The sequence below is a fragment of the Colius striatus genome, chromosome 8 (genome assembly GCF_028858725.1).
Source record: "Colius striatus isolate bColStr4 chromosome 8, bColStr4.1.hap1, whole genome shotgun sequence".
NCBI classification, from domain to species: Eukaryota; Metazoa; Chordata; class Aves; order Coliiformes; family Coliidae; genus Colius; species Colius striatus.
The window spans coordinates 860,888-887,946 of NC_084766.1; the positions used below are offsets into that span (position 1 = coordinate 860,888).

At 50.0% G+C, this 27,059-nt stretch overlaps 2 protein-coding genes across 3 annotated transcripts; one reads left to right on the plus strand and one right to left on the minus strand.

Moving 5' to 3' along the window:
* Window positions 1–10,725: 10,725 nt before the first annotated feature.
* CUEDC2 (CUE domain containing 2) lies at window positions 10,726–25,546 on the plus strand. Of its 2 annotated transcripts, none has more exons than XM_062001856.1 (10): window positions 10,726–10,873; window positions 11,674–11,790; window positions 16,464–16,557; window positions 17,360–17,503; window positions 17,812–17,873; window positions 19,288–19,421; window positions 20,432–20,602; window positions 20,892–20,953; window positions 22,562–22,622; window positions 23,000–25,546. In XM_062001856.1, exons 3-10 carry the CDS (start codon window positions 16,484–16,486, stop codon window positions 23,144–23,146), a joined length of 855 nt encoding a protein of 284 aa, XP_061857840.1. In that variant the 5' UTR covers window positions 10,726–10,873; window positions 11,674–11,790; window positions 16,464–16,483; the 3' UTR covers window positions 23,147–25,546. The 2 variants fall into 2 exon arrangements, with proteins under 2 accessions (XP_061857840.1, XP_061857842.1); XM_062001858.1 differs by lacking the exon at window positions 10,726–10,873 and adding an exon at window positions 10,918–11,196.
* FBXL15 (F-box and leucine rich repeat protein 15) lies at window positions 21,845–26,995 on the minus strand. Its single transcript, XM_062001854.1, has 4 exons — window positions 26,911–26,995; window positions 26,146–26,399; window positions 24,976–25,478; window positions 21,845–24,613 (listed from the first exon to the last, which is right to left on the minus strand). The coding sequence occupies exons 2-4, from the start codon at window positions 26,329–26,331 to the stop codon at window positions 24,424–24,426; spliced, it is 879 nt and encodes a 292-aa protein (XP_061857838.1). The 5' UTR covers window positions 26,332–26,399; window positions 26,911–26,995; the 3' UTR covers window positions 21,845–24,423.
* Window positions 26,996–27,059: the final 64 nt, after the last annotated feature.

Here is a 27,059-nt window from a genome sequence, read left to right on the forward strand (position 1 = left end):
ACTATTAAGTCAGGCTTCCAATTTCTAAAGGTAGTGGGGTAAATTAATTGGTGGTGCAATTCTCCTACTATCAGTAAAGCTACACTACAACTGAATTTACCCCTTTCCACTTCCACAATCTGTTTTTATTCATAGTCTGTGCACAATGGTTCAAACTGACAAGTATTCTGTATGTGAAACAGTTCAGAAATAAGAGCACAGAAGATGTTCAACAAAGATTTGTTTGTCTAAGATGGAATGATTGAATATTTTAAATGCAGGTGTACATAGACAGAAAATTTGGTTAAGAATTGTCTATTTCAGTCTAGATAAATTAATTTGAAAATCACCCGGCATGATATGCTGAATATGAAATGTATACCCAAATCTGTAAGGCTTTCTTAAAATTTAGTTCAGTGTTACCTTTTTTAATATAAAAACCAACCATCCTAAATGTAAATGTTTCAGGCCCAATAAAAAAGTGCTTATTTTAAACTAAAAGAATAATTCTCCCACTTGCTCTATATCCTCTACTTTTTGTTTGGTGCTGCAAGCAAACCAGCAGATCAGTTGGTGGAAATATCCTACCTGAACATCCAGTAAACAATCTGGTTTTCTTTGGGCTGAGTCTTCTAAGCTTTGCTCACTCTCACCGAAGTAGGGCCTATGTATTGATGAGTACCAGCTATCAGGGATAACCACTTCCATTTACTTTCTGCGTGTGCAAATAGTCTCAAAGTGTGGGACTTGGGGCATATGTTCATAGTCTCCTGCTAAGCAGGAGCATTGCCAGCATCTGCTTCATGACTGACACTGGGTCTTCTAAAAGAAAACTATAGTGGCAATAGCAAATTAGTACTTTGATGGATGTGTTTTGCTATTTTTCCTACCCTGCTTTGTATGACTGAAAAAAGATTGAGGAAGAGAAGGCAGAAACTGCATAAGAAACTAACAATCTGCTACATACATTCACGTAGAAGTAAAGCTCTGCTGGTTGGAACTACAGACCAAGGGAGATCTAGTGGAAGAGTACCTCCAGGGAATCACACATACTCTGGAGAGGCAGAATACCCAACTGGCTGCATTAACTCTGAGCAAGGGCTCCCTTCTGCAATGTCTCCCAGGTTTCCCATCCTCCTGTCAGCCAGCTCAGGGACGAGGCCAGTGTGTCCTACAGCTCACTCACTCCCTGTTGGTGCCTGTCTGCCTCTGAAGAGAAACTAGTGGGAACTGGTGTCTGCTCAGGCTTCACCGTTCTCTTCCCGTATGGGACAAAGACGCAAATGAGGCACACTTGGACTCTGATACATCCAGCTAGCACACATCCATAGCAACCAAAACTGAGATGTAACAAAAAACCATCCAAGACAGTTGTAGGAGAGGCCACAAAAGAAATCAATTTATTCTTAAATGGCTCACCAAAAAAAACCCACAAAAATACCAGCATCATTTGGCTCCTAGAAAGTGTTAACTTCAGCCACTGACTATCAGTTCCAAACCCACCAAGTTCCCCTCCGTTTTTTTTTCCCTACAAAACAAAATCAATACAGTTCCCCACAGACTCTTCTTCTAAATGCCTGGCACACCACTTTTTTCTTCCAGAAAACTTTTACCCTAGAAATGGGATTACAAAGGTTCCCCTCTGCATTTTGTCCAAGAAAGTGAAATAATATTAAAGTAAAAGCAAGGACAGCACTACGGAATTTTGTAGCTGTGCTATAGCTAACGCACAACACTGATATCCTGAAACTCTTCCCAGTTAGATAAATGGAGAAGCCAGTGTAGAGATGATCTTGTACCACTCTCCTGGAAGGGTAAGAATGACTGATGTAATACCTCCTTTTACATCTCTCGTTCCTCACCCACTGCCTCAGCCTCTTTTTCCTCTGTGAAATCAAATAATTTCATTTTAATTTTAAGTAATTTTAAATTTAATGAATTTTAAATAATTTAAAGCACAAACTGTAAAAAACAGTGAGGCAACTACAAGTAGAATTTAAAGGTAACGCCTGAAATTTCGGAAGTGCCAGACTTTCACTTCCAGTATCCACCACTGTCTTTTTGACGGTACTTGGAACAAGAGTAGAGGCTAACAGTTCTCACCCATGCTAGCGCAAGTCCTGACAAGTCAGCTCTTTTCATAACCCGGTCTCCCTCTTCCTCTGTTCCTACCTCTTTCTTCTGCTGCTCTTCTCCCCCTTGGCTTTTGCTTATTCCTCCCCAGTATTTTGCTTCTGTTTCCCCTCACCCCAATTTCCATTCCAAAAGTTCTCAGTTAAAAAGCATTGCCTGAAGCAAGATCACATCTTCAATAGAGAGGCAACTTCATTACAGTTTAACATAAAAAGATCAGCTGCTATCGATCCATAATTTGGACAAGTGCCATACTATTGACAGGAAGACAAAATAAGTTAGAATGGCCATGTTTCAAAAATTCTGTGTGTACACTCAATCACTAGAACAGAAATTGCAGCCGGGTATATAATAACACAGCCATGTTTCTCTATTTCCCCTGTAGATCAATGCTAATATGAGGAGGGCCACAGAAGATGGATGTTGCCGACGCAAAACCTTGAAATTCCAGGTTAGGACTTGGGTGGCTTCATGGATAAAAGAGTGTGCTTGCAATGGCAGTGTAATTTAAATATGAAAGACCAAACTCCTTCCTTAATACCTGAGAATGCTCTACATCAAAGTAGTCACTTCTGCATTTAAATTTCAGTTAGGGAGAACAGAAACTGATCCAACATCCTGCCTTGGATAAGCACATGGGCTCTAGTTCACACACCTAGGGGATCCCAGGTGGATTACTTAGTGAGATTAGATACCATAGGACAATATACCTTCACATACTGAGAGTGACACAGAAAAATACAGATGAGCTTTCTGTACATTACTGAACAATCACTCTGACAGAAGGTATTTTTTCCAGAAGGTGGGTGGTGGCAGGAGACAGAATATTCCTTTCTGTTACTTTTTTACTAGAAGCCATTTTGCCAGGCCACTAAAGTGACGCAAAATTTCCAGCCCACACTGGCCACCTCTCACCAGTAAGGTTTGACTCCCACATAACAGAATATTCAGCTGGTCAGCAAAGAGCAAATACGGGAACTTCTGCACTAAAAACAGAGTCCTCTATCATTTGAGCTAACACTAACAGATATTTATTGTAACAGATACTTATTCTTTGTACAGACCAATTGGTACAGAAAATAAAACAGCCAGACAAGGCATTATACTTGCACTTTGCCAAGAGCAATTCTTCTTGGGTACTTAACCCTGTTGAGGTCAAATTCCCTCAAATATCACAAGGTTGGATCCAATCACAGTTCACATGGGAGAGATGCACAAGTCTACAGGCCACCAAAGCAAGGTGAGCATCCCCAGGAAGTCAGCACTCCAAAACACTCACCCATGAGCTGTCCACCTCTACCCTTCTTGCCTAAAAATCTCCCGTACCTACCAGCAGCGAAGATGTCCTTTCTCTATAAGCCTGCTATTTGAGGCCAACATAACTCACTTAGCAATGCACGGCACACTATTCCTGATTATGTAGGAATACCAAGTAATTGAAGCGAAATAATACGCATCAATGACTAGGATTTTTACCAGGATTTATCCCTTCCAGTTTCCTCCAGATTGACATGCATTCATTGTCAAGGCTGAGGACTACAAGCCACATAGTTAACTCAAAACTCTGATGTTGTATTAGTAAATTCCTCCATATAAAAGGAGACTTTTATATATATCTGCCTCCACTATCCCAATTTGGGAAGCTTCTTCAACACTTTTGAGCAGTATGTTCCTGTGGCTAAATTTACACTGTATGAACAGAGGCTTTTTTAAAAGATGTATAGCCTAAGTCATTCACAGAAAGTGTTCACTTTCCAATTGTTTATTAACAGACTCACTTCCCAGAAACTATGCTGCCCCATCAAAACTTCAGTTCACATTTCAGCCTTGATCTGAATTTAAACTCCACAACTAGCCTGTAACTTGACAACATGCCAAACCTTTCTTCAGATAGTCCTGCACTTTCTGAGCTGCACAAAACCCATGCTGAGGTTTGTGACTCACATCCATTATTAGTTTAGATTATAGACAGTTTTGATGTCTAATTCTCAGTACAATGCTGCAATGTTTAGGACATAATACGGGAATGGTGAAGGAGGGGACTGTTAACCTCATTTCTATTGAACACAGGCTTTTATAGACCTACCTGCAGAGGGATCGTACCAACAAAAATGCTGTAAGAGCTACAGGTCTTCAGATCATCCTTAAATTCTCATGAAATCCCATCCAGTGAGCTCTAACTGCCCTTTCACCTTGCTCTTCCTTCCTTCTTTCTGAGCCCATCTGGCTAACAGGTCAGAAGTAAGGACACCTGTGCACAAAGTCATTGAAGCTGGGAGATTATTTGCTAACTCTGGAGTTTAGTTCCCCTCTGAAGCACCTGCTGTTGGCCCTGACTGACGAGCGGGGGGAACCGACTCCACTACCGGTGGCCCCCGATTCACCTTGTCGCTGTTTGCTCTGGTGGCGTCACCGGAGGGGTATGCACAGAGCAGGGCCTGCCTCACTCCCTCGCAGGGCTTCCCAGGAGCTCACGCTCCACTCCCAGCCTTCGCCCCTGGGTTGCTGCAACACTCCTGCTGCGGCCTCCGAGTGGCCCCTAGTGCTCAGCTGCTGCACCCAAAATCCAGGGTCAAGGACATGGTCTTGGACAACAAGGAAGATGATGGGGCTACCGTCGGGGAACAACGGTGCTTCTCTCACAAACTGCAAGATTCGCCGATTCCATGGGAAGCAATCACCAGTACAGTAAAATAAAAACCCTTCTGGTTACCCAGGCTGTACTGTATGAAGAGGATAATTTCTCACCAGCCCAAAGTGGGAGAGGCAAGTTCTGTTTAACAACGTTCACCCACCACTGTATGCTTGTTACACTGACTTGACTAACACATACCTATGGAAATCTCATTGAAATTACTGAGCATTTCTTCACAGGCCATGCTGCTTCTCTGGTGCTGCAACTTCTGTTCACTGCTGCTCAGAAAAAAATTGTGTCCTAACTTTTCAAACTCATGTTACCCCTTCTGTGTGCCAGTCAGACCTAAAATGCAGAACCCTCCAAGAGCAGGACACCAAGAAAAGGAACCAGATGCACATCTGGGGAGTATTTTCCAGATATCAGAAACAACAGCCATCAGAATCCAAAAGTCACAAATTGCATGGTACTCTTGAGGAAACTCCTGAAAGAGCCTTCCTCTTTTTTTTTTGTTATTATTATTTTTATTACTTGATTTACTTCAGTATAATTTTATGCTGTATAATTTAATCAGAATGCTCTGCAGGCAGGTACATTATCCCAGCTGAGTACGTTTCCTCTTTTCAGTCTGCCTGAGATGAAGTGGTATGTGATATGCTAAAGAAAAGCTCCATAATTACCTAAGAAGTGTGTCGCTTTTTAATACACTTTTCAGTAGCAGATCTCCAAGTGTTTTAGGAAAAAAAGGTCAAATGTTGCTTGCTTTACTTCATCCATCTGTGAAATGAGGATAATACCTAAAGACGGAGGGAGGTGAGGATCAGAACCTGAATGTCCCAAGCTCTTTCCAGTACAGAAATTGTTGGATTTTTCCCATTACATCCGAACAAAAGAAATTAGAGATAGCAGTAAGATGGAGTGCTTAAGTCATGTTCTGATCCTCTCCATATTCTAGTTCTGCCAACTGCAAAAGTCAGGCATTTATTATGTAAATTCAGAGACATGTTCAAATGTAGCTAGATATGTAGCATAATTTTCCAGTTCTTAAAATTCCTATAAATTAGGGAAAGCCTTCACACTCCAATTCTGTCTGAGTTACCTGCTTCGAAAAACAGAAGACAAAAATTACTTTCTCATATGAACGCAACAGAAGAAAAGATCCTGTCAATACTTTAACTGTAACACACGTGACAAAATAACAAGCTTCCAATCAATTAAATTTAAAACAGCTTGACCTCGGCCTGGTAAACTGTCCAAAAGCTATATAGGCACATAGCTGAGAAGCAGCATTGTAGGGTCAGAAGGTTCTTATTGGCAGGGGAGCCTGCACTCACAGGTAAAATGCAAGGAATCACAACTCTTGATGCTGCAAATGTCAGTTGCTTCAGAACAACACGACGGCCGTTGGTAGCAGGCTGTTGTCCAAGGCTAGAAATAGTAGCAAGAAAGTCCTCTATCACACTTGCCAAATGAATAAATAAACAAAAAGCATGTGTTGCAAGAGTCACAGGCAATGGCTAAGAGCCAGCCTGCTCCTGAACTCTAACTAGCTACACCTACAAGCAGCATAGAAAAGCTGTCAAACATAGAGGACACAGCACTTACAAGACCTGCACCCAAATACTTTGCAGTCTAAAAGCTCCTCCTAGCTGTGGAATCATCTGACATTGTCAGCTGGAAAGTTCCTTTTGCTGCAACTATCACTAGCTGTAGAATTACTTTTTTCCACTGGCTGAAGTGCATCACCATCCTATGTAACAGCATCAACGGCCTCTTGCAGAACTAGAGCCTCCTCGGGGCTCTTCAGTATCAGCTTTTCACTACACCTTCAGAGTTAGTCAAATCGAGAGCAGCTCCAAACACCCTAGCCCTTTACAGACTACCTTTGCTCAACATGCTGTAATCAGAGGCTGGAAAAACCCTTTATTCCCCAATTATTTTGTATTTTCACATCCTCAAAAGTGTTCCCATGTAGCGCACTTCTAACTATAGGATGAGTCAGGGAACACAAATTCCTGACTCCCTTTTCTGGCTCTGCCACAATCTCACACAGACTTCTGGAAATACATGTCAGTTTTTTGTGCTGCAGCCTAGTGTATAGAAAATTATAAGACACTAATGTAAAGCACAGTGAGTTCCCTGCCAGAAAGATGACAGATAAATTATTCCTTTATCTATTATTCACACACTTTGCTATTTATTTTTAGATAAATTGCTCACTTCTCTGTCATCGAAGAAGAAAGAGGTTTTTATACCCGGGAATGCTAGAAAGCTAAATAAGTCATAACACTGGGATGAAACAGATTAGTTTGCCACAGACAGCTTCAGAATTGTCTGTTATTTGACTACAAGACCTTTGTAACTGCGGTAAGAAGTCCACATGGCAGGAAATAGGAGGAAGGAAACACTGGCAAAAAGAACCAAGGAAATATTCACGTAGAACCCTCCCGTTACCACGGAAGAGGTGCACATTAATTTACCTGCAAGTCTCTGAAATTGTAACATGAGTTTTCCCCGGAGCAAGAGAAAGAAACACGTTTTGGATTTCCAATTAAGCACATTTGTAATTACCCACGAAAGACACCGAGCGCACGGCAAAAGCAAGTTCAGTGTTTGAGGCGTTACTCTTTCAGTCGCCTGCCTTCTGTAAAACACCCAGCAGAGGGCTCCCCGACCCCAGTCTTGCTCGCCCTGAAAAGTTTTCACTCTGCAAATAAACTCATGGCTGTTCTTAAAAAGAAAGGCGGGGGGGGGCGGGGGGTGTACTGTGTTCTCGGAAACATTTATTCCAAACTGCAAACATGGGTCTCTATAGAGGACTGAAGATAAATCAGAATAAAATACAGTTTGGTTCAGTAAGAATAAAAGCAGTGAACAAAAATTAAAGCTATGCACTGTATTCTAGGCTTAACAACAGGGAGGAGAAAATAGTTTTGAATAGTCTCAGAGACACATATGAACATGGTAGGATTAGCTAAAAAAAGCTAAATAAAGCCTGAATATCCAGAAATATATCCAACTAATGAGCTCCTCTCTTCAGATTAAGCTCCACTGCTGGAGCCTTTCCAAGCCTGAGCAGGTAAAAACTGCACACCACCATCACACAGAACTTACCTGCTCTCAGAAACGGACAAAACCAGGTGGAAACGACGCTTTTGTTTTCCTATTTTCAATTCAAATGTAGAAGGAGATGCACACATAACATAAAATTACTCACATAACAAATCTCATACACCCACATATTAAAATGCCACAGAACAAACTTATTTCGAGTACATTATACAACAAGGAGTTGATAATAAGCTGGAAAATGAACAATTTTCCTCTGGCTTGATTCAAACAGATTTGCATTATTCACCACATTTGTGTAAGAATATGAATCCCATACAATAATCAGGTGTGTTAACCTCCTTGGTTTGCAGCTGTGTCCAAGGACAATTTCCCACCCTGTGGCTCCCTTACCGGTGGACCCTCCCCCAAGGGTGCCTTTAGGGCATTTGGATAGAGGATCCCTGTGGAGTCTTTGTTCAGTTTTAGGTCAAAACCCTCCGAATTTAACTTTAAAGTGGGCAGCTATCAGATGCTATATTTGCTCCAGTATCCATCACCAGTACTACAATACTGGCCATCTTCCATTAGAAGAAAAGAAAAGAAAAGAAAAGAAAAGAAAAGAAAAGAAAAGAAAAGAAAAGAAAAGAAAAGAAAAGCCCCTAATTGCTCTCTCCCATCATTCTGGATTACGAAATATCAAACTGCAACAAAGTATGCTAAAAAAAGAGAAGTTTAAGTAGTTATGGGAGAAATTTAGTGGCTTTTTAACTTCGATTTTTCTCTGAGCTCTGCTTCAAAGCCCAGTGTGGTTTTCTCCTCCCTTCATTGTCAGGTTCGTTGTCAGCTTCAAAATATTTCCAGCAAAGACAAACAATAAACAAACAAAAAGAGGTTCCGCTTGTTGTTCTGAAGCCTATGATTTACAAACCACAGCACCTGTAAGGATTTACAAATTGTCTGAACTGGTGGCAGCTCAGATCTCTCAAAATTTCCCACGGCCCCTTGAGGTTTCCAAGCAAGTCAAGTCAAATACAGACTGAGGCAAACAAATAAATCCTTAAATTCTGCTAATAAATAAGGTGCCATGAACCACTCGTGAAATAAAGCTGGTAGAACCTCATATGCTCTCATAGCATAAATTAGTTTAGGGAGTTCTACTCTGGTTCAGTCAAGAACCGACGAGGGAAGTTAGGTCAGACAAGGTAACTGCAATTGTTTCTTAGCTGTAAAGACTGGGGCTTGAGGGGCTTTACACGTGCTGCTTAACCTCCTTCAAAAAGTCTCCTCCCGCTTCACTCTGATGTAATCCAATTTCTACCATGTGCCTGCCCCAGGTGCAGCTGCATTTTCACTATGTCCTTTACATAGTGGGGTCACACAAGTTGAAACTCATCCTAGAAATAGCAGGCTTGTTGGGGGATTTTCAAACTGTTTCCCAAAGTAAGGTGAAACCACAGATCAGAGGCAGCACAGCTGATAAGCTTCAGTTAACTATAGAAAAGTGCAGCAAAAAAAACCCCCCACAATCAACAGCAAATACCCCCACACTGGAGTGCATTCATACAAAATCACGGAAGGAATTCACATTTCCATTTAAACGTAAACAAACAATGGAAACTGACTCGGCTTTTATTTAAACGTAAACAAACAATGGAAACTGACGCTGCTTTCAATGACAGTGAGTGAGTGTCAGTGACATTCCTGACCCAGCGGCAGCTATTCTGGATTTTTCGTGGTACTGCCAAAGGCAGAATCAGGCTCATTTGTTTGGTATTTAGCATCACATTGCTGAGGAGCATGAGCCTGAGAATAACCATGATTTGCTGCCTTAGCATTTTTATGAAAGAAGCACCCGGCATTATAGAATTACTTCTCCAAAGCTGCTCCAGGAATCACTCACTGTCATTATCAGAAGCAGGTGAATCAACGAGAACCTCACCTGACCGGGGAAGAGGGACTGCAGCCAGCAAGCACCGAGAACGCTGCAGTCCTGTCTCACATCGTGGCTCTGCCGTGGCTTCTCTAGGAGCTCGAGGCTGCCCAACGTACAACAGTCCCCCAAATCCATGGAAGAATAAGCAGTGGCTTGCCAAGTGCTGGGTAGAGCGGGGAGGCTTTTTGGCAGGATGGGAAACAGAGGCAGGAGACGCTGTGTGCAGCTCCCAACGTCTGCCCAGACAGCAGCCTGGGTAACATCCCGCAGCCGGTGCTTCCCCCTGACGAGAGCTTTGGCTGAGAAGCTGCGCCCCAAAGCACCAGCTTTTCCCAGGCACTTGCGAATGTTCCGCTTTCACCAGGAACACAACTCTTGCACTGAGCAGGGAGAACTTCACACAGTGTTTATGAGAGTGCCTCCATAAAGCACCACCATGCTCTCGAACCTCACAGAGAGGCCGTGCACCACCCAGGCGCCTGCACACTCGCGTCTGGCACCCTCAGCCGCGGGGGTTTTCCTCTCTGCCTCTTCTCCAGCGGCTGCCTCGTACCCTGCTCACCTCGGGGATCTGGCGGGGGCTCTCTGGGGCACACGGATGCTCGGGACGATCGCCATGTCCTCAGCCCTCTGCAGCGGGCGACGCCGAGAGAAAGTCGCCTCGCGCCTCGAAGTCGGGATGGCGGCGCTGGCGGACCGGAGTGCGCCTCGCGCCTCGCGCCCGGCGGACAAGATGGCGGCGCTCGCCGACCGGAATGAGCCTCGCGCCTCCTGGCCACCACCAAGATGGCGGCGCTGGCTGGGGGGAACCCGCCTCGCGGTTCCTGGCCACCACCAAGATGGCGGCGCTGGCGGAGGGGAACCCGCCTCGCGGCTCGTGACCACAACAAGATGGCGGCGCTGGCGGAGGGGAACCCGCCTCGCGGCTCGTGACCACAACAAGATGGCGGCGCTGGCGGAGGGGAACCCGCCTCGCGGCTGCTGCCCACAACCAAGATGGCGGCGCGGGGAGCGCGCCCTCACGAAGCCGCCGTATCCTCCCGCGCCTCCGTGACTGGCGGCGGGCGCGGTCACGTGACGCTTTCAACCGGCCCGCGCGGGACCTGCGCTGGGAGGGAGCGAGGCCGCGGCGGGGCCCTCAGGTGACCTGACCGCGGCCCGCTCCCCAGCGCCGCCGCCCAGCCCGAGCCCGCCTTCCGGACGGCCGGGGCAGGGGGGAGAGAGAGACCCCGCGTCGGGCCCGGGGCGGCGGGACGGCGGCCTCCGGGGCAGTGCCGCGGCCCGTGCCCTGTGGCGCCCCGGCGAGCGCGGGACACCGAGGAACGCGGGCGTTCGGCTGAGCGCCGGGAGGGGGGCCGCGGGCCAAGGGCGGGGCGAACCACGGCACGGCCGCCCGCAGCCGGGGATCCAGCCGCAGCGAGGGCTGAGGGCGCGGTGGGCTGCCCACGGCCTGTTCAGGCACTCTGTAAGCCAGGCTCTGCCCAGCGCCCCTGCCGTGGTTCTAGTCTGCTGCTGAGGGGGAACAGGCACGGGGAGAATAACCGCCGCGCCAGAGTCGCTCAGAGTGCGGCGTGGCATGGGCAAGGCAGAAAACGGGCCGTTCTCCCGGCGCGGGGCTGCGATCGGGGTGGTGTGTCAGGGGCAGTTGCTCTCTGGTTAAAGCTGCCGGAGCCACGGTGCGCCTCCCGGTGTCGGGGAGGCCAGCGGCGCTCAGAGGCTGCTGCAGGCCTTTCTACAGAAACTAACTGTGGGAAGACATCCCAGTGTGGCGGTGAATTGGAAGGCTGACGTCCCACCGCCAAGCACGTCTTATTCCAAAGGATAAAGCTGCACCCTTTGTATTAGAGGAAGCGGTCACAAGTGACATAAAGCATAAAGACACCAATATACAGAGAACGTTTCTGTTGTGCTCCAGCTAATTCAGCTTTCCTTTCCCATAAAGGACTCCCTCGTCCAGGGCTTGGGCTGAGCACTCACAGGATGGACTGTCGACTCCTCCACAGGCGCTGAAGTGACTCTGTTAACGCTGGCTGTGAGCCGAGGCAATACTTCTGCTCAGGTAAGGGCCTCGAGTCGGCAGAGCACTGCCACACAAGTACAGCCATCCAGCGCAGACCTGGGAGGGAGAGAAGGGTCTGGCTGCTGGCATTACTGTCTCCTATTGCTGTACCTTAGTGGGGCTAAGTTATTAATAAAAGCCTTATTTTAACGCTAGAGTGTTAAGCAGTTAATTGTTTTAACTTGCACAGTGATCTCAGCCTGCTTTCCCATAGCCACCACACTGTGAAAGTCCTTTCAGGGACTTCTTTAGCAACCAAAACAAAATCATGAGAGCACTGAGATTACATCTGTAAGGTGTTACTCAGCCTGGAAAGTTTTCTTTTAAGCCAGAGAAGTTTTGTGAGTTTCATGAGAACATAGCCACAGGTCACTCTGGCCCACAGATCTGGCTTTTGAGAGACTTGCTGTGAGGCTGTATGTCACTTGTTCATTGTATCCCAGAGACCCACACTTCCCCAAGCACACACACACACACACACACACTTTCTGACTTAAAAATAATAAGCTAAAGAAACAGTCTCAAGGCTTTTTAGTCAGTCTCTCAGACAGACATCAGCCTAACCTGTTCTGACACAGCCACCTCCTTCCACTTGCAGAAACCTCAGGTCATTGGTAGGCAAATGTATGATCTCATAAAAGTTGATATACATCTGAGCCGCAGTTCCTCTTAGCTCAGAAACAGCTTCCTAAATTGCTCTCTTCAAGTCTGTCTTGTTAATATGAAGTCCAAGGCACAATGAATCATTTCCCTTCCATCATACTGACTCTTGATTACTGAAACTTGAGTTCAAAGAGCCTTCAGAAATGATCTAGCTCCATGCAAGCTATTCAGAGCTCCACCTTTTTTAAGGAAGGCAGATTGAAATGAACTGTACAAAAAGAAGCCACCTCTTCTTGAATACAGCCTAACTCAGTGTTTCAGGCACCACAAAGATAAGGGTACTCTTAAAGAGGTATTATTTCTGCAGCTGTTTTACTAAAAAACCCAAAACCAACCAAATGTGACTCCACAAAGCTGTGTGAAAGGTGGGGTGAGCCTTTCGAGTACATCTGCCCCTTCACTGGTGCAGGTCACCACCTGAAAAAAATGTGGTGTCTGAAGGTATATTTGAAGGTGCTCCTGAGTTGTGTAATTCTAAACTTGTCTGTGTGGGGAGGAATGTGCAGCAACATCAGTTTATTCCTTGAGGAATCCATCTTAGAGTGTTTGTACGTAGGGTTTTAGTCGGCATCCTCTACTTTGAGAAAACACCCACCGGATCTGAAAGGACCTTCAGGGCCTGTCTGCCACAGGCCTCCTTCAAGCGAGCCCGTCATGCACTGCAGACCCCCAGATGTTAAGTTTTTGTCTCTCTCCAGTGACAATAAATGATCAAGTGTGAGTGCATTTGTCTCCCTTGGTGCCTCTGGTTTTGTCACAGCAGAGATAGGTTCTTCAGGTCAAAGAGTGATAGCTGGCTGTTGAAGAAGTACCTGATCACCTGACTGCTTTCTGTCCTGCAGTGCAAGGCTGTGCTTTTGTCATTTAAAGGGTTTCCTTTCTTCAGAGGTAGGCTGAAGGTGGCAGCTTGCCTCCTCTGGGTGTAAACCTGAAGTCCAAGTGTGCTGGGGGATGGATTTGTCTGAGATGCCAGAGAGAATTTATACCTGATGGTTACAGCTTGCTGCCTTCTTTCCTCCCATAGACACAAGGAAGTGGTTTTGTTAAGGTACAGCGTGGCAACTCCACAGGAAGATACCTAAACAATTTCAGACACTTCACAGGAGCATTTCTTGTGGTCTCCAGAGGTTAGGGAATGGATTCAAGACCAGAGAGCAACTGCCATAGCTGTAGCTTTGATACTCCTGTTGCTGAGGGGTTTTTCTGTGTTTCTCTTGTCCCAGCCTGACACTTGCCTGCAAGTGCCTTTGATTAAAGAGATGAGTGACTTTGCCTGTTCTATTGATCAGAATAAATTACCAGCAGCTAATCTGTGGACCTCAGAAAAGTGCCTTTGACGTAGTGAATTGTGCTCTGTTGTTCAGGCAATTGGGTTGGCAGGAAGTGTTATTGGTTACTATACAGTTATCTCTTGTAGAATATCTCTTGTATGCCTGTTTCATGGAAATGGGCAAAATCTTTTGGACTTCCAGTTCCCGGGATGTCACGAAGACTGAGTAAGAGGGAAATAAGCATTCTTCTTGATAGTGGTGACTGTACTAAGAACATTTTGACTGCTACGTGTTGATTTCCTATCCCTGATTTCTCTAAGAAAAGAAAATTACCGTTCTTGTACTTGCAAGTTCAGGGGGCTTGGTGGTTGTCAGTATTTGCAGCTTCAGCTTAAAATGGGGGGAAAACATGCTGCTTAGGACAGAATTCTTGCCAATAGTTAGATGCAAACCTTATAATTGTCTGTTTTGATGGCTGAGAAGGCTACAACAAAGCTCACTGTTGGTTTTTTCCGAGTATGTTGCAAAGATGGCAAAGATAAACTTGTCTCCGCCACACCACCAGAGAACACACGAAACATAAAGACACAACAAAAGGGCAGCAGGACAGTGTTTTCACTCATGGTGGTTTTTATAGCCGGCTTCCACACTCACAGGCCATGACATGTACAACAGGGAGAAACATGCAAACAAAGGCTCCTTGTGAGGCTGGAAATAACACAGGAGCTCACTGGGTGTTGGCGCGACGAGCTCCTGCCTGGGAAAGCTTGGGCTCGTGTTTAATGCTGTGAAATGGAAATCTTCTCATTGAAATCACAGAAGGCAAAGAAATTGTTCTAGCTAAAGACAGAAACAGCAAACAAATAATGCTTCTTGATGATGCCTGGCTCTGGCTGTTTGTGCACGTGCTGGGTCTGAGTACCGATACGTTAGATGTGGTAGCGGCATGACATCTGTAACTCGCTGTTTCCTCAAGTGAGAGACACACGTAAAGGAGGTTTGTTTTCTCTTTTAGCTGTCGATGTAGATCAGTGGGAAGGCTGATACTGATGGCAGCTGCAGGAAAGTTTATGTGATTCGATGGCTTTCGTGTTTAGCTTTGAACACGGTGAAAAGTGGGGCAGTCCTTCTATGAGTATGTCTCCCTGTTCGTGCCCTGCTGCTGTGAGGTTCCTTCTGTGAAGTTCTTTCCACAGTTGTCTCTGTACTGCCCCAAGGGAATGGCACAAACACAGGGGTTCAGTAAGAGGTGGTCCTTCAGGTAACAAAACCTGTGTTTGTTCAAAGCCCTGAAGAGTAGAAGAGCACAGGCTGGGAATATCAGATGGGAGATCACTGCAGGGAGAGGCAATGTGGGATGCCATATACCCAGCAGAGTGCTTTTCTGTAAGCATATATCTCAGCTTTCTCCCTCAATATTGAGAGCCTCAGTGTGACCACAGCCAGAGGCAGGTCTGACTGGCTTGGCTGTGCTCCCCTGGCCTGCCTGAGTGGAGTGCATGTGTGTTCTTGGTACGCGTCATGGTGGTCAAGTGCAGGGCAGAGCTTGAGCAAGCACACCAGACTGCACATGGTCCTGCCAAGGGGCTGCTCTACGTCCTGCAAGAGCAGTGCTGAGTGCTGTGGAGTGGGGTTTTCTTTATGTCCTGCTAGCTCTGGAAGTCTCATCTCAGGAAGTGCCAAACCCTTTTGATTCCCGTGAGAACACGAGAATTTTCTCTTGGTAACCCGCACTCCCAGAGGCTCGATGAGTTCTGTGTGAAACAGGCCTGGCCAGGTCTTGGTGTGGTTGGGATGAGGGAGCTGCACTGGTGGCAGCATGGTGACCTTTGGAAGCTCTCTGGCCTGTGACTACCTCAATTTCTCCATGTGCAGGGCTAGTCTCCTTCCTTGGAAGAGCGTGGTGCTTACAGCAGCACTCTGTCCACGCAGCAGCTGTGCAGACCCCAGGGGGAAGGAACAGCTTTACCCCACCGTTCAGTCCAGGCCCAGCACCGATAGCTGAAGGAGTGGCTGTGGGCAGCCCCCCTCTGCTATTGCTTCTGTAGGAGCTCTGTGATTTGTAGAACTCTCCTGAGTTCTGGGTTATCAAATGCCCCTTGTTGCAGCTGCATCAACTGCAGAATGGCTCATTTAGCAATGGCAACAACAGGCCCCTGTTTGGGCGGGATTCCACTGGCAGTCCGGGCCTGACCTGCAGACCTTCGGTATTTTGGCTGGCAGACTGGTTGTCTGTGCCCTGCTTGGTATTTCCCTGTGAAATATGCTCTAGGTTATCCTTTCTTTAGGAGACATTACCCTTCCTCCCACTCATTCCTGAGGCCAAGCATCCCTGCAAATGCTGTTAGCAGGAAGGTCCACCCCTTTCCACACTGAGCATGCAGACCCACTGCTTCCTTGACAGAGAGCACGGCGATCCAGCTCCAGAGGTGCCTCTGAGGTCCTGGACGCATCTGCACTCCCAGCTTTGCTTCCTGGAGGAGACGTTTTAAATGTACAGTACAGCTCCATACTGCCAGCATTGTCACGAGCAGGAGAGGCCCAAGATGTTGGGCTGCTTTGGGCTGGTATTTCCAGCAGATCCTCCTGCTGCTGCTTTCTGTGGATACCTTTGCCTGATGTTAGCGAGGGTTGGCACACCTGCCTACAGCATGCCTACCTTTCAGTCTTGTTGATGTTTTGATCTACCCCTTGCGTGTGAAATGACATGGAGTTTTCTTTTTCCTCCTCTTTTTTTAGAGAAAAAGGTTTAGAGAAACATGGAACTTGAAAGAATCATTCGAGAGACGCTGACATGCTTCATCCAGTCCCACATCCCTGCAGCAGACCTCAGGTATGTTGAGATAGAAAGACCTAGTATTGTTGTTCTGTCTTGAACTCTGCATTAGTTGTCTCTCTGCACATTACACTGAACACTCTAGCTCTCCTGTACATTTGCACGGGCTCTGGTGGGAGTGCTCGGACAAGTGTCGTTTAGCATTGCGACCCAGCCGTGTCATTTCCTTGGTGACCAAGGTGATTAATTTCCTGTCCGGTAATATGCATTAGAGTACAGGATTCCCTTCATTCCACAGTGCTACCAAAGGGCTGTCTGAGCAGCACAGTGCTAGGTCAGGGCACTCCCTGTTTGGAACTCTGCCTGCATGCTGGGACACAGCAGCTGGTGGCAGCAGTGACACAAGTGGAGAGAGCAGCAAGCCGAGAACACCACATCCCACAGAACCTGCAGCTTGACAGAATATGGTGACCTCATCTGAAAGTCCAGTCAGCATAGAAGAGTCAGGGTTTGAGCACTTGGAGTATTTTGTTTGGCTCAGTTGAAGCACCTGCAGGAGCACAGCCTCTGGGCAGAGGCTGAGAGCCACGGGGTGCCGCCCCGGCAGCAGGACAGCATGCAGCGTTTTACCCGTTAAGGCTCCCTGCTCAGCCACTGTCCCCTGCTACCTGGCTTTACTGGTGGCATCTGCCTATGACATGCAGGCCACTTAGGTCCTTCTGCCTATGAGATACAGTCCACTTAGTTCCTGCTGCTGCATTATTAGAAAGACATAAGGTTAGGCGGAATGGGGATGGAGAGAAAGGAAAAACGGGCCTGTTGACCTTGCTGCCATGTCCTGTGTTCTCTCTGTCTCCAGTGGCATGGATGATGTTTTCTTCTCTTACATCACGGGTGTCCTGGAAGAGCTGGGCTCGCCAGAGTGTTCTGAGGAGACTTTTGACATGGACACCTTTGTGGAAATGATGGAGGCTTATATTCCTGGTTTTGCAGCAATCCCCAGGTTTGTGAATGTTACTGCTTTGTGTGTGCATGCTCTGCACTGGGGGCCTCGACCCATGGCCTTCAGCACCATAAATTCTCTTATTATGCCCAGTTGAAGACATATAAGTGCCAAACCTATGCCGTTACGATCAAGGTGGTCCTTGTCTGAATACACAGATCTCAGTATAGCTTGCAAGTAGGTTCTTTGCCATCCAAGATACCAGTATAGTGGGCTTCCCTACTTGTCTTTCTATAAAGAGGTAGAGAAGTAGGATAGGCTACTGCTTTTATGCCTCAGACTAGTTATAGATCTGCTGTCTCTTGCAGTGGAGATGTTTGTGAAATGATGTTCTCACTCTCAGAAAGGCTCGGTGAAGCTCGCAACAAAGGTGAGTGACACAGACTATTTCTGCATGGGAAGGTATGTCCTGCACCTGTTTTCAGACCTACTGTTTGGAGTTGGGCAGTGTCACAGGGTAAAACACAATCTTGTTTGCCACAGGAAGTAGCCTGAATGGATTAACAAGTATTTTTTTCCTTTGGTGTTCAGTCAGATTTTTATATCAACACATGGGAGGTTTGCATCATACAGAACACTATCACAGACACACACTGGGGGGAAAACACTTGATCACATCTCCAAACGCCTCTGTTGAGGTAAAATCCAGAGCAGCAGGGAAGAGGTAGCAGATAGAGGACTGCTGCTTGAAATTCTGCTCTAGGTTAATTCTGAAAGGGAGGATTTATGCCTGCCTCTCGTAGCTGTCTGGCTGAGTAACATTGCCCCTGGGAAGCCCATGGCAGGTGCTCATCAAACAGAGAATCCAGCTGCTTATGTGTGTCACTTCTCAACGTTGAGCATCCTCAAAGTTCACTTCCCATTCACCCATTAACCCTGGCACAGATGCAAAATCAGCAGTGATGCGCTCTGACCTGCACTATGCAGGACTGCAGAAGACTACACCCTCCCAAGGCCCTTTTCTAACCTCAGCATCCACAGATCAGCTGGACTGTTATATTAATCTCTACCCAAAGGTACTTCCCACTAAGGAACAGACATGAAGTGCCTGAATATTAAACCTTTCAGGACACACCAGTCTGGCTTTTGCTTATCTAGCAACATCACTGCTGTCTTGCCAGAAAGCTACACAGTGTAGAACAGACAGTCCTGTCTTTTATCTTACTTGCTGCTTTCTTGAACTTGACAAAATCTACTGCTCTGCTCTGGTCCCCTGCATCCTACCCTTTGAGGATCCTCATGTAACCAAAATATGGAAGGATAGCACCATCCCAATTTTAGAGAGAACAGGTGAAATGATTCTCCTTGCAGTGACACAAGAAGCCTGTAAAGAGAGATGCATCAGAGTGACCCCGTCACAGGATGTGCTGGCTCATGTACAGCCTGGGGACTACCAGAGTGTATTCCCTAATTTAAAGTCAAAACCACACCTTTGTTCAAAACTAGAGCAAAAAAGAGGCAATTCTTAGAAGTATAACAAAAATTCTGTAGTCTCCACAGCCAAAGCTGTGGGTAGAGGGCTGAAACCTGACAGAACCAGGCAGCTCACAGTAAGGCCTGGGAATGTGCTCAGGCACTCCAGTGTGTGCTGGCACTGCCTTCCTGCAAGTCAGTGTGAGCAGAGCTGCAGGGCAGGACGAACAGTAAGTGCTCTCCAGTCCTGTCACTTAAGAAGGGACATGTTGCTTTGGCACATGATGCACTAGCAACCTAATGCCAACAGAAAGCACAGAGCTCTAGCCCTAATAGGACTGTTCCTCAGGAGATATCACTATGTCTTTAAGAAAAACCTGGCCAAAAGGCTGTGGAAAGCAGGAGTGAAGCACCCTCTGAAGACCTGCCCAAGGGCCAGGAGCCTGGAGCTGTAGCCTGCAACGGGGAGAGGCTGTGCACTGCAGCAGACGGAGCCAGGGCGCAGGTAGGAGCACCCTGCAGAGCAGCAGGAGTACTGGGGACAAGCAGCCAGCACTAGGCTACCAGCACCACCCAAGGGCATTTCCTGGCTCTGGAAGGAGCCACAGCATCACTGGTGTCTGTGGTCTCCATTGTATGGCCCAAGCAAGACCATGTCAGTAAGTGGGAAAAGAGAATTGTGTGCTGACAGAAGAGCATGAGCCATGGCTCTGTCTCATCCTTCAGCCAGAGAAATGGTTGAGAGCCTGTCCCAGTGCCCTGGGACATTCCCTGGCAGCACCAGCCTGGCTCTGCCCCCTTCACCCCATTCCCCTAGACTCAACCCCCAGTCTGAGCTGGATCACCATTTCTGTGCCCAGCTCTCACACAGTGTCTGCACAGGCAGCAGTCACCTCTGGGTGTCAGTCCCACAAACAGCAGTCCTCCCCCTCAGGGACCTTCTGTGCTGTGCACTTACTGAGCCATACAGCACTGAGGCACCGTCCCAGCAGGTCCCATTCAGCATGACCCATGCTACAGGCACTGCAGCACCTGGCAGATCCTCCCCCCACACTCTGCTTGCTGTTTTCGCAGTACTGATCTCTTCCTGCTCTGCAGCACAGTCATTCTGTGTCCACAGCCTTCTAGCAAACACTGCTGCTGTGCTTCCTTCTGGGGTAGCCAAAGGTCACTGTACCTTCTCTTTGTGATCAGAGCACACAGAACTTCACAAGGTGAGCGTGAGTTCCAGCAATCCAGAAAGCTCACTCCTGAGGAGGCACGTGGCATGGCCACTCAGATGAGCCAGTTCAAAGCAGCCCTGCTTCAAAGAAAGTTGAAATACAGGGGGAGGAGATTGAGTGATGCATTGTCCTTGCAAAGATACAATCCCCTGTTAGCTTCAGGAAAGGGATTTAGTCACACTTGGAAGGAGAGCAAGCCTTCAGCTTCCTGACAGTGCAAAACCAGAGAGGCTCTTTTCAATAGCCCTCCCCTCACTGTACCCCCAACTCACCTCTGTCTTGCTCTAACTAGGAAAATGATGACCTGAAGGATGGCGTGGAGCTGCTACTGGAGATGTTCCCAGCCTGTACCATGAGCCAGGCAGAGAAGGCACTCGCCATGGCCTTGGGAAACTTGGAGGAGGCAGTGCAGTTAATCGTGGAGGAGAAGGTGGAAATTGGCCCAGCAGGTGCAAGTGTGAAGGTACTGTACCCTGAGCTGGGTAGCAGCAGGCCGAGTTGCAACCAGCAGCTCTGTGCCATGAGCCAGGAGGGTCACCCAGAGCAACAGCCCCTCTCCCTCCCGTGGCACTCTGAACAGGGGCTGTGCCCACTGTGGAGGTGGCCGGCAGGTTGCTGCAGATGCCACCCCTTCCCCAGGGCTGCTGCCCCTTCCCCAGGGCTGCTCTGCCCCTCTTCCCCAGGGCAGCTGGGCCTACCAGGCCCCACACCTCACATGTTGTGTGACTCACACACACCTTCTCTACCCCCAGGAACTGGCCCGGCCCCGCAGAGCACCCAACCACGAGGAACTGAAACAGGTTATCCTAGAGAAGTAAGTACCCAGCAGCAAAGAACACCTGATTCTGCTCCTGGGGAAGGAAGGGGCGGGGAGGCACTTTGGGGAAGGTTGGAGTAACTACATGAGCTATAAAGGACTTGGGGTGTGCAGTGCTTAGAAAAAGATGCCATGAAGCTGATTTGGGTGTAGCTGAACACACCTAGGCACAAGTACAGTCACTAGGCAAGCAAACAAACAGGTTTGGGTTTCTTTTAGAGCTCTGTTACAGAAACAGGTTACCTGCAGCAGCTGGGTCATGGCACTGGCTCTGTGTCAGGCTTCAGCCTCCCTACAGCTATAGTGTAAGTCACAGCTCTGCCAGCTGAGGTTAAAGGTTCAAGGCACAGACATCATGCTGCAGCTCAGGTAACACGGGGTAACTTGTACAACTACAGCAACTCATTCATACCTCCATTCCTGGAGACAGTCCAAACACAGCTAAAGATATCTTTAAGAGACTGCCTGTACAGCAACACTGGAAAGATTAAATCTCAGTTGCTGAAGGTGTGAATTCAATGCATTGAAGGAAACCTCTCTGATGTCCCCCTCTGGACTTCCTGGGAACTGGTTTACCTCTGTTCATTTACAAAAGCATTTAATTCTCAACGGGAGAACTCACACTGTGGTTTCATCCATCTGCTTTAAGACCTCAGCTTTCCTGAGTACCCTTGTGATGGTGTGCAGATTCCACGTGTCTGTCCAGCCACATCTTCACTTTACATCCATCCTCCCCAGTGACAGAATAAAGAGGTGATGGGCTAGGGAAGATAAAGCAAGGCAGAACGGCAGCCAGGCAGAACTAGCAGCCCCTGTCCCAGGCTGCTTCCTGGGCAGGCTTGGTTCAGAGTGACACACAAGGGAACAAAAAAAGCACCAGCCGATAGGTATGTTTCTGGGAACTTCACTTTAATGACACTTTGGCAACAGCCTGTACTTTAAACATCACTCAAGCACAGGTACAGAGAGCAGATCACAGTAGCTGAAGATATACAGGAGCAACTATACTAACTACCTAGGGAGAAGTCGTGGTCAGCTGTGCTGTCCATCTGCTAAACCAGCACCAAATTCAAGGGCAGTAACTCAGCAGCACAACAAGCAAATGCTTGGGCCCCGATGTTTCAGTCATCTAGGGAATGAGGTCATGCTTCTCTGAAGTTGCTTCCAGCACAGATCTGTTTTGTAGTCAAGTAGTAGGTGGAGTGTGAAAGGAACACCATCTCTTGAGGGCAGCAGCAGCCAGCTTGGTCCTGTCATCTCACCTGTGTCTCCCTGGGCTGCCAGAAGGGTGAAGCTGCCCCGGTGGCAGGGCACACCAGGTCTGGGCCCTTCACAGTTCTGCAGAGGCTGCAGCATCCTCAGCAGCCCGAGTCTGCAGTACGTTTTATGGAGCAACAGGGGTGCTTCTCCAGGAGAATCCTGCTTGATTCCAACAGGAAGGATGGCAGGCTTCCTGCCTGTCTCAGCCAGAGAGGAATGTGAAGTGCTCCTAGCTGCAGTCTGTGCAAGTAGGACACACTGCACAGCCACAAACCAGCCAGGGGAGAAGAGACACGTGCTCTGACTTGCCCCAGGCAACGCATGTTAATGCCTTTTGCCTTTCAGATACATGATGGTGGACAGTGCAGACGACCAGAAAACACACCGGCCAGCTCCACCCAAAGAGGTAAGAGCAGCAGCCTCAGCTCCCCTGCAGTCTGACTGTCCTTTAGCTACAAGGCCGCAAGTCCAAAAGGCAACTGGGCAGGCCACAAGCAGGACCATGCCCAGAGCCCACTAGTCAGCGGAGAGCGAAGATGAGCTTGGCTAAGGTGCTGCAGGTCTGCCAGTTCCTACCATTCCTGACTAGCATGGCTCTTCCTCCTCCCCATCACTCTCCCTTGCCGGTTCTGGCCAAGATTCCCAAGAGAAAGGATGGATAAAGCTGCCGGTCACCTCAGTCTTGCTGCAGGTGCCCTCGGGAGCACAGGTCTCGTGCCAGTTGTCCCTTTCCCAGCTGGGGTGGCTGCCCATCCCCTTGGTGCCAATGCCCTTCCTTTCCAGGCTCCCAAGAAGCTGATCCGCTACATCGATAACCAGGTGGTGAGCACAAAAGGAGAGAGGTACAAAGACATCAAGAAACCTGAGAGTGAGGAGATGAAGAGAACCTACATCAGTCTCAAACCAGCCAGGAAGTACAAGTTCCACTGACAGCCAGGTCCTCCTGCTCCTCAGCCTCCACCTCGCCAGCCAGGCCCAGCAGGATGGGCACGTGGCACTAGGGATGAGGGGATTCCTCCACCTGCCACTAACCTGGGAGCCAGGACACTGCTTTCAGCTTCCTCAACTAACCCAGCTGACAAGGAGGAGACTCCCTTCCTGTAGCTGTCCCTCTGCCCCCAGAGGCACTCTGCAGGGGCTCTCTGGGGCTCGAGCATTCTCTGCTATTCCTTGCATGGGACATTTTTAGATCCAAGAGTGGCTTGTGCCTTTGCTGCAAGCTTTTTACAAGTCTGTGTGCACTGTTGCTTAGTTGAGTGCCAGCATTAATAAAGGTGATGTGAGTTGGTGTGTAGTTCGGCCAGAGCATGCACATGGCAGGTACCACCTCGAGTCCCTCTTGGGGCCAAAGACAGGAGCAGGGTCATCCTCTCTTCCTTTAATTACTCTCTCCATTACATTAAAAGATGTGGCTGCTGTTGGGTTCACCACCTAGCAGATACCAGGGCTGAGGCTGAACTCCAGACCAGAGCTGAGCAACCCCTGCCAGCACAACCTGCTGCACTCCATGAGCTCCAGCTAACAGCACAGCCAGGGCTGCTGCTGCTTCTCACCCCTGCTGCCTGCCTGAGCTCCAGCCATGCCCAACGGAGCAGCAGCCTGGGTGCTACCGAAATGTCAAGTCAGGAGCTGGAAGAAACCAGTGGCAACAACCAACTGTTTTCATGGCATGCTGCCCACACCAGGGCCGTGCCAGGCTAGCCAGTGGCCATGGGCTCGAGCTGGGCTCACTCTGCCCTCCTGCCAGGGCTCAGAGGGACCTGCCCTCTCCCAAGAGGAGGGCTGGAGGCTTTTCTCCTTTCTGCTCCAGCTGGCCTGGTTTGTTCCACAGCTCTGCTGGCATGCCCTGCACAGCCACCTCAGGGGACAGTCGCCATCAAACGCTCTCCTGCCCTCTGGACAGCTGCCACTTAGAGATTTAAAATACAACAAATGATAAACCCTGTCTATCAGCTGACCTGACCAAGGCCTGTTCAGCACCATGGTGTTCTGCAGCTCCCTTGCTCTCTCCACACCACTGCAGAGGGAGTTACTTTCCCCAGAGGCACCAACAAAGCCCACTCACAAACAGCCCCAGAGGGAAGCGTGAGCCACACGCAGGGCAGCCTCGCCAGCAGGACCGACCTCTCCCTCTGCGTGTCTCAGCAGCAGCCGGCCCCGTGGCCTCCCACCATCCCAACAGCCCCCCCTCCCCAGCAGCAGCAGGTCTAGATCTGGAGGTTGATGAAAGGGGCAAAGCCAACCACATCCTGCAGGAGAACGAGAGCCCTCTGCAGCGGAGGCTCCACGTCCAGCTCCACGCCGCGGCTGCGGAGGATGCTCAGGCTGGACTCGGCCACGTTGTGGCAATGCTTCACCTTCAGTGAGCGCAGTTTGGGGCAGTACTCAGCCAGGACTCTGCCAGGAAAGAGAGCACAGGCAGGTTGCAAGCCAGTACACCATCCATCCTCTCTAGTGCCAGCAGCCTGGCGCTCACGTGTGTGCCACACACCCCCCATCCCGTGGAAGCAGCATCCACTGGTCCGAGAGAAACTGGAGGACGTGGTCGGATGCCAGGCCCACCCTCCATGACACACCAGGAAGCTCGCTGTTGGTAGCACACAGTGCCTCTCCTGAAGGGCCTGGCCGGCAGCTTCTCCCTCAGACCGAGCTCCGATTGCTTTCAACATGAAGAGATCTGACTTTTCTCTCCGTTCCTCCTCCTCTCCCCGCCCCAGACACCTGCTGTCCCCACCCTGCCTCTCTGTGTCACTCAGTACCTGATGGAGTCATTCTTGACCCGCAGACAGCCCGTGAGGTCCAGGTGCTCCAGCTCGGGGCAGCACTTGGCAATCTCCTCGACCGCCACGTCGCCCACATTGGCGTTGACGGCCAGCGACAGCGACTTGAGCCTGCCACACTTCTGCGCCAGGTAGCAGATGGCCTCGTCCTTCAGCTGGCGGCACGCCGTGAGGTCCAGGGCCTCCAGCGCCTTGCAGTGGTCGGCCAGGCTGCGCAGGGCCAGGCTGTCCACCCACTCGCAGTGCGCCAGGGAGAGGCGGCGCAGGCCGGGGCAGCTCAGCGCGATGGCCACCAGCGCGTGCCGGCTCAGCTGCGCGCAGCCCTTCAGCTGGATCTGGTGCAGGTGGTGGTTCTGCCCGATGACCGGCAGCAGCTCCCGGTCCGTCAGCCAGTCGGAGCAGCTCTGCAGGGCCAGCTGCTGAAGTACTGCGTTGTCCTTCAGCAGGTTAACGAAGGCGGCTCGAGGGATGGCGGGTCCGATCTGTGTGGGGAACCCACGGAGAATGAGGCAGCCTCATCCTCACCAAAAAGCTCTCCCCTCCTCTCTTCCACTGTGACAGCGGTGACCAAAGCTACTCCCTCTTCCCACCAGGAGCAAACACCGCCATCGGGCTCTCCTCCCCTCGTGCCAAGGCTACTGCCACGAGCTAGAAGATGCTCTGGCTTCCCCACCTCCCTGACCACTCCTGATGAGCTCCACACCTCTGCCCTCAAAAGCCCTTTGCTGGCCCACTCTGTGTCCTCACAGCACAGCAGCTACTCCTGACTTTCCATGTCCCAGGCAGGGTCTCTCACGCCTTTCCTGAAGACCAGGCACAGTTACCAACCCTCAAACCCACCCTTATTCTACAACCTCTGTGGGGATCACCAGGCCGTGCCACTCTGGAGCTGGCTTGTGTTTCTGCCAGCCAGTGCTCCAAAATGGCCTGGATGGAGCTTCCAGGCACCTCCCGAGGCCGCTTGCTAAAGACACTGGCATTGCTGGGCCCTGATTCACTGCCTCTCCTCCTGAGCCCATCTGTCCAACAGTGTCTGACAGAACCCCTCCATGTTGGAGGGTTCTCCTCCCCACATAGTTGGCTGCTGCCCTGTTAGCTCCAGAGCAGCAGGACATCCACGTCTTCCCCAGCCTCAGAGCCATCCAATACCTGGGTTGAGTCAAAGCAGCGCATGTTGGCCAGGTACAGCTGGATGAGAGACTGGAATGACTTGCTGACCCTCTGCAGGCTCAGGAGCTGTTGCAGTGGCAGATGACAGAGAATATGTGGAACCAGGATGTCTTCCCAGGGCAGGTCCAGGAGGAGGCATCCCCTGGAGGGGGTCAGACTCATCATCAGACACCAGGGAGCCAGGCTACAGTAGGAGCCAGGCTAGACCACCTCACACCTGCCGCTGGGTGCCTCTAGGAGGAAGCCAGAAAGAAAGTCTCAGCGACGTCTGCCAGCGACAGCCCACAAGGTAAAACCCCTCAGCTGGCCACCGGAGCTCCTCGCCAGCCCGGGCCGCTCACTGCTCAGGCACGCGAGTCCGCCTGCCCGCGCTGCCCTTCCGGAGCGCTGGGCTCTGCGGCAAGGCGAGCACCAGCTGCCTCCCGCGGGGAGCGGCGCGGCCCGCGGGCTGCCCCCGAGACACGTCCCGCCGGGGAGCTCGGCCACTGCATCCCGCCGGGACCCCCGAGCTGCGGCTCCTGGCCACTGACACGCTGGCGCACGGCCGCTCGCCCGCGGGGCCCCGCTCGGCCTCGGAGCCGCCGGCCGGGGCTCCCCCGCCCGTCCCGTCCCGTCCCGTCCCCGCCGGGGCTCCCCCGCCCGTCCCGTCCCGTCCCGTCCCTGCCGCTCGTCCCTGCCGCCCGCCGGGGCTCCCCCGCCCGTCCCGTCCCGTCCCGTCCCGTCCCGTCCCGTCCCGTCCCGTACCTGCCGCCCGCCGGGGCTCCCCCTCCCGTCCCGTCCCGCCGGGGCCGCCCCCGCCGCTCCATCCGGCCGCGGCTCACCGCGTCCCGCCCTGACGTCACGCCGGAAGTGCGCGCGCGGCGCCCCGCCCGCGGCCCCGCCCCCTCGCGCCG

Bases quoted from the DNA above. Each gene is read 5' to 3' on its own strand.
- CUEDC2 (XM_062001856.1), top strand. From the start codon at position 16,484: ATGGAACTTGAAAGAATCATTCGAGAGACGCTGACATGCTTCATCCAG. The intron at 20,603-20,891 runs GTACTGTACCCT...CTCTACCCCCAG, and splicing joins CAGCAGGTGCAAGTGTGAAG to GAACTGGCCCGGCCCCGCAG. The intron at 20,954-22,561 runs GTAAGTACCCAG...TTTGCCTTTCAG, and splicing joins AAACAGGTTATCCTAGAGAA to ATACATGATGGTGGACAGTG.
- FBXL15 (XM_062001854.1), bottom strand. From the start codon at position 26,331: ATGATGAGTCTGACCCCCTCCAGGGGATGCCTCCTCCTGGACCTGCCC. The intron at 25,479-26,145 runs GTATTGGATGGC...TTCCCCACACAG, and splicing joins GCTGCTTTGACTCAACCCAG to ATCGGACCCGCCATCCCTCG. The intron at 24,614-24,975 runs GTACTGAGTGAC...CTTTCCTGGCAG, and splicing joins GTCAAGAATGACTCCATCAG to AGTCCTGGCTGAGTACTGCC.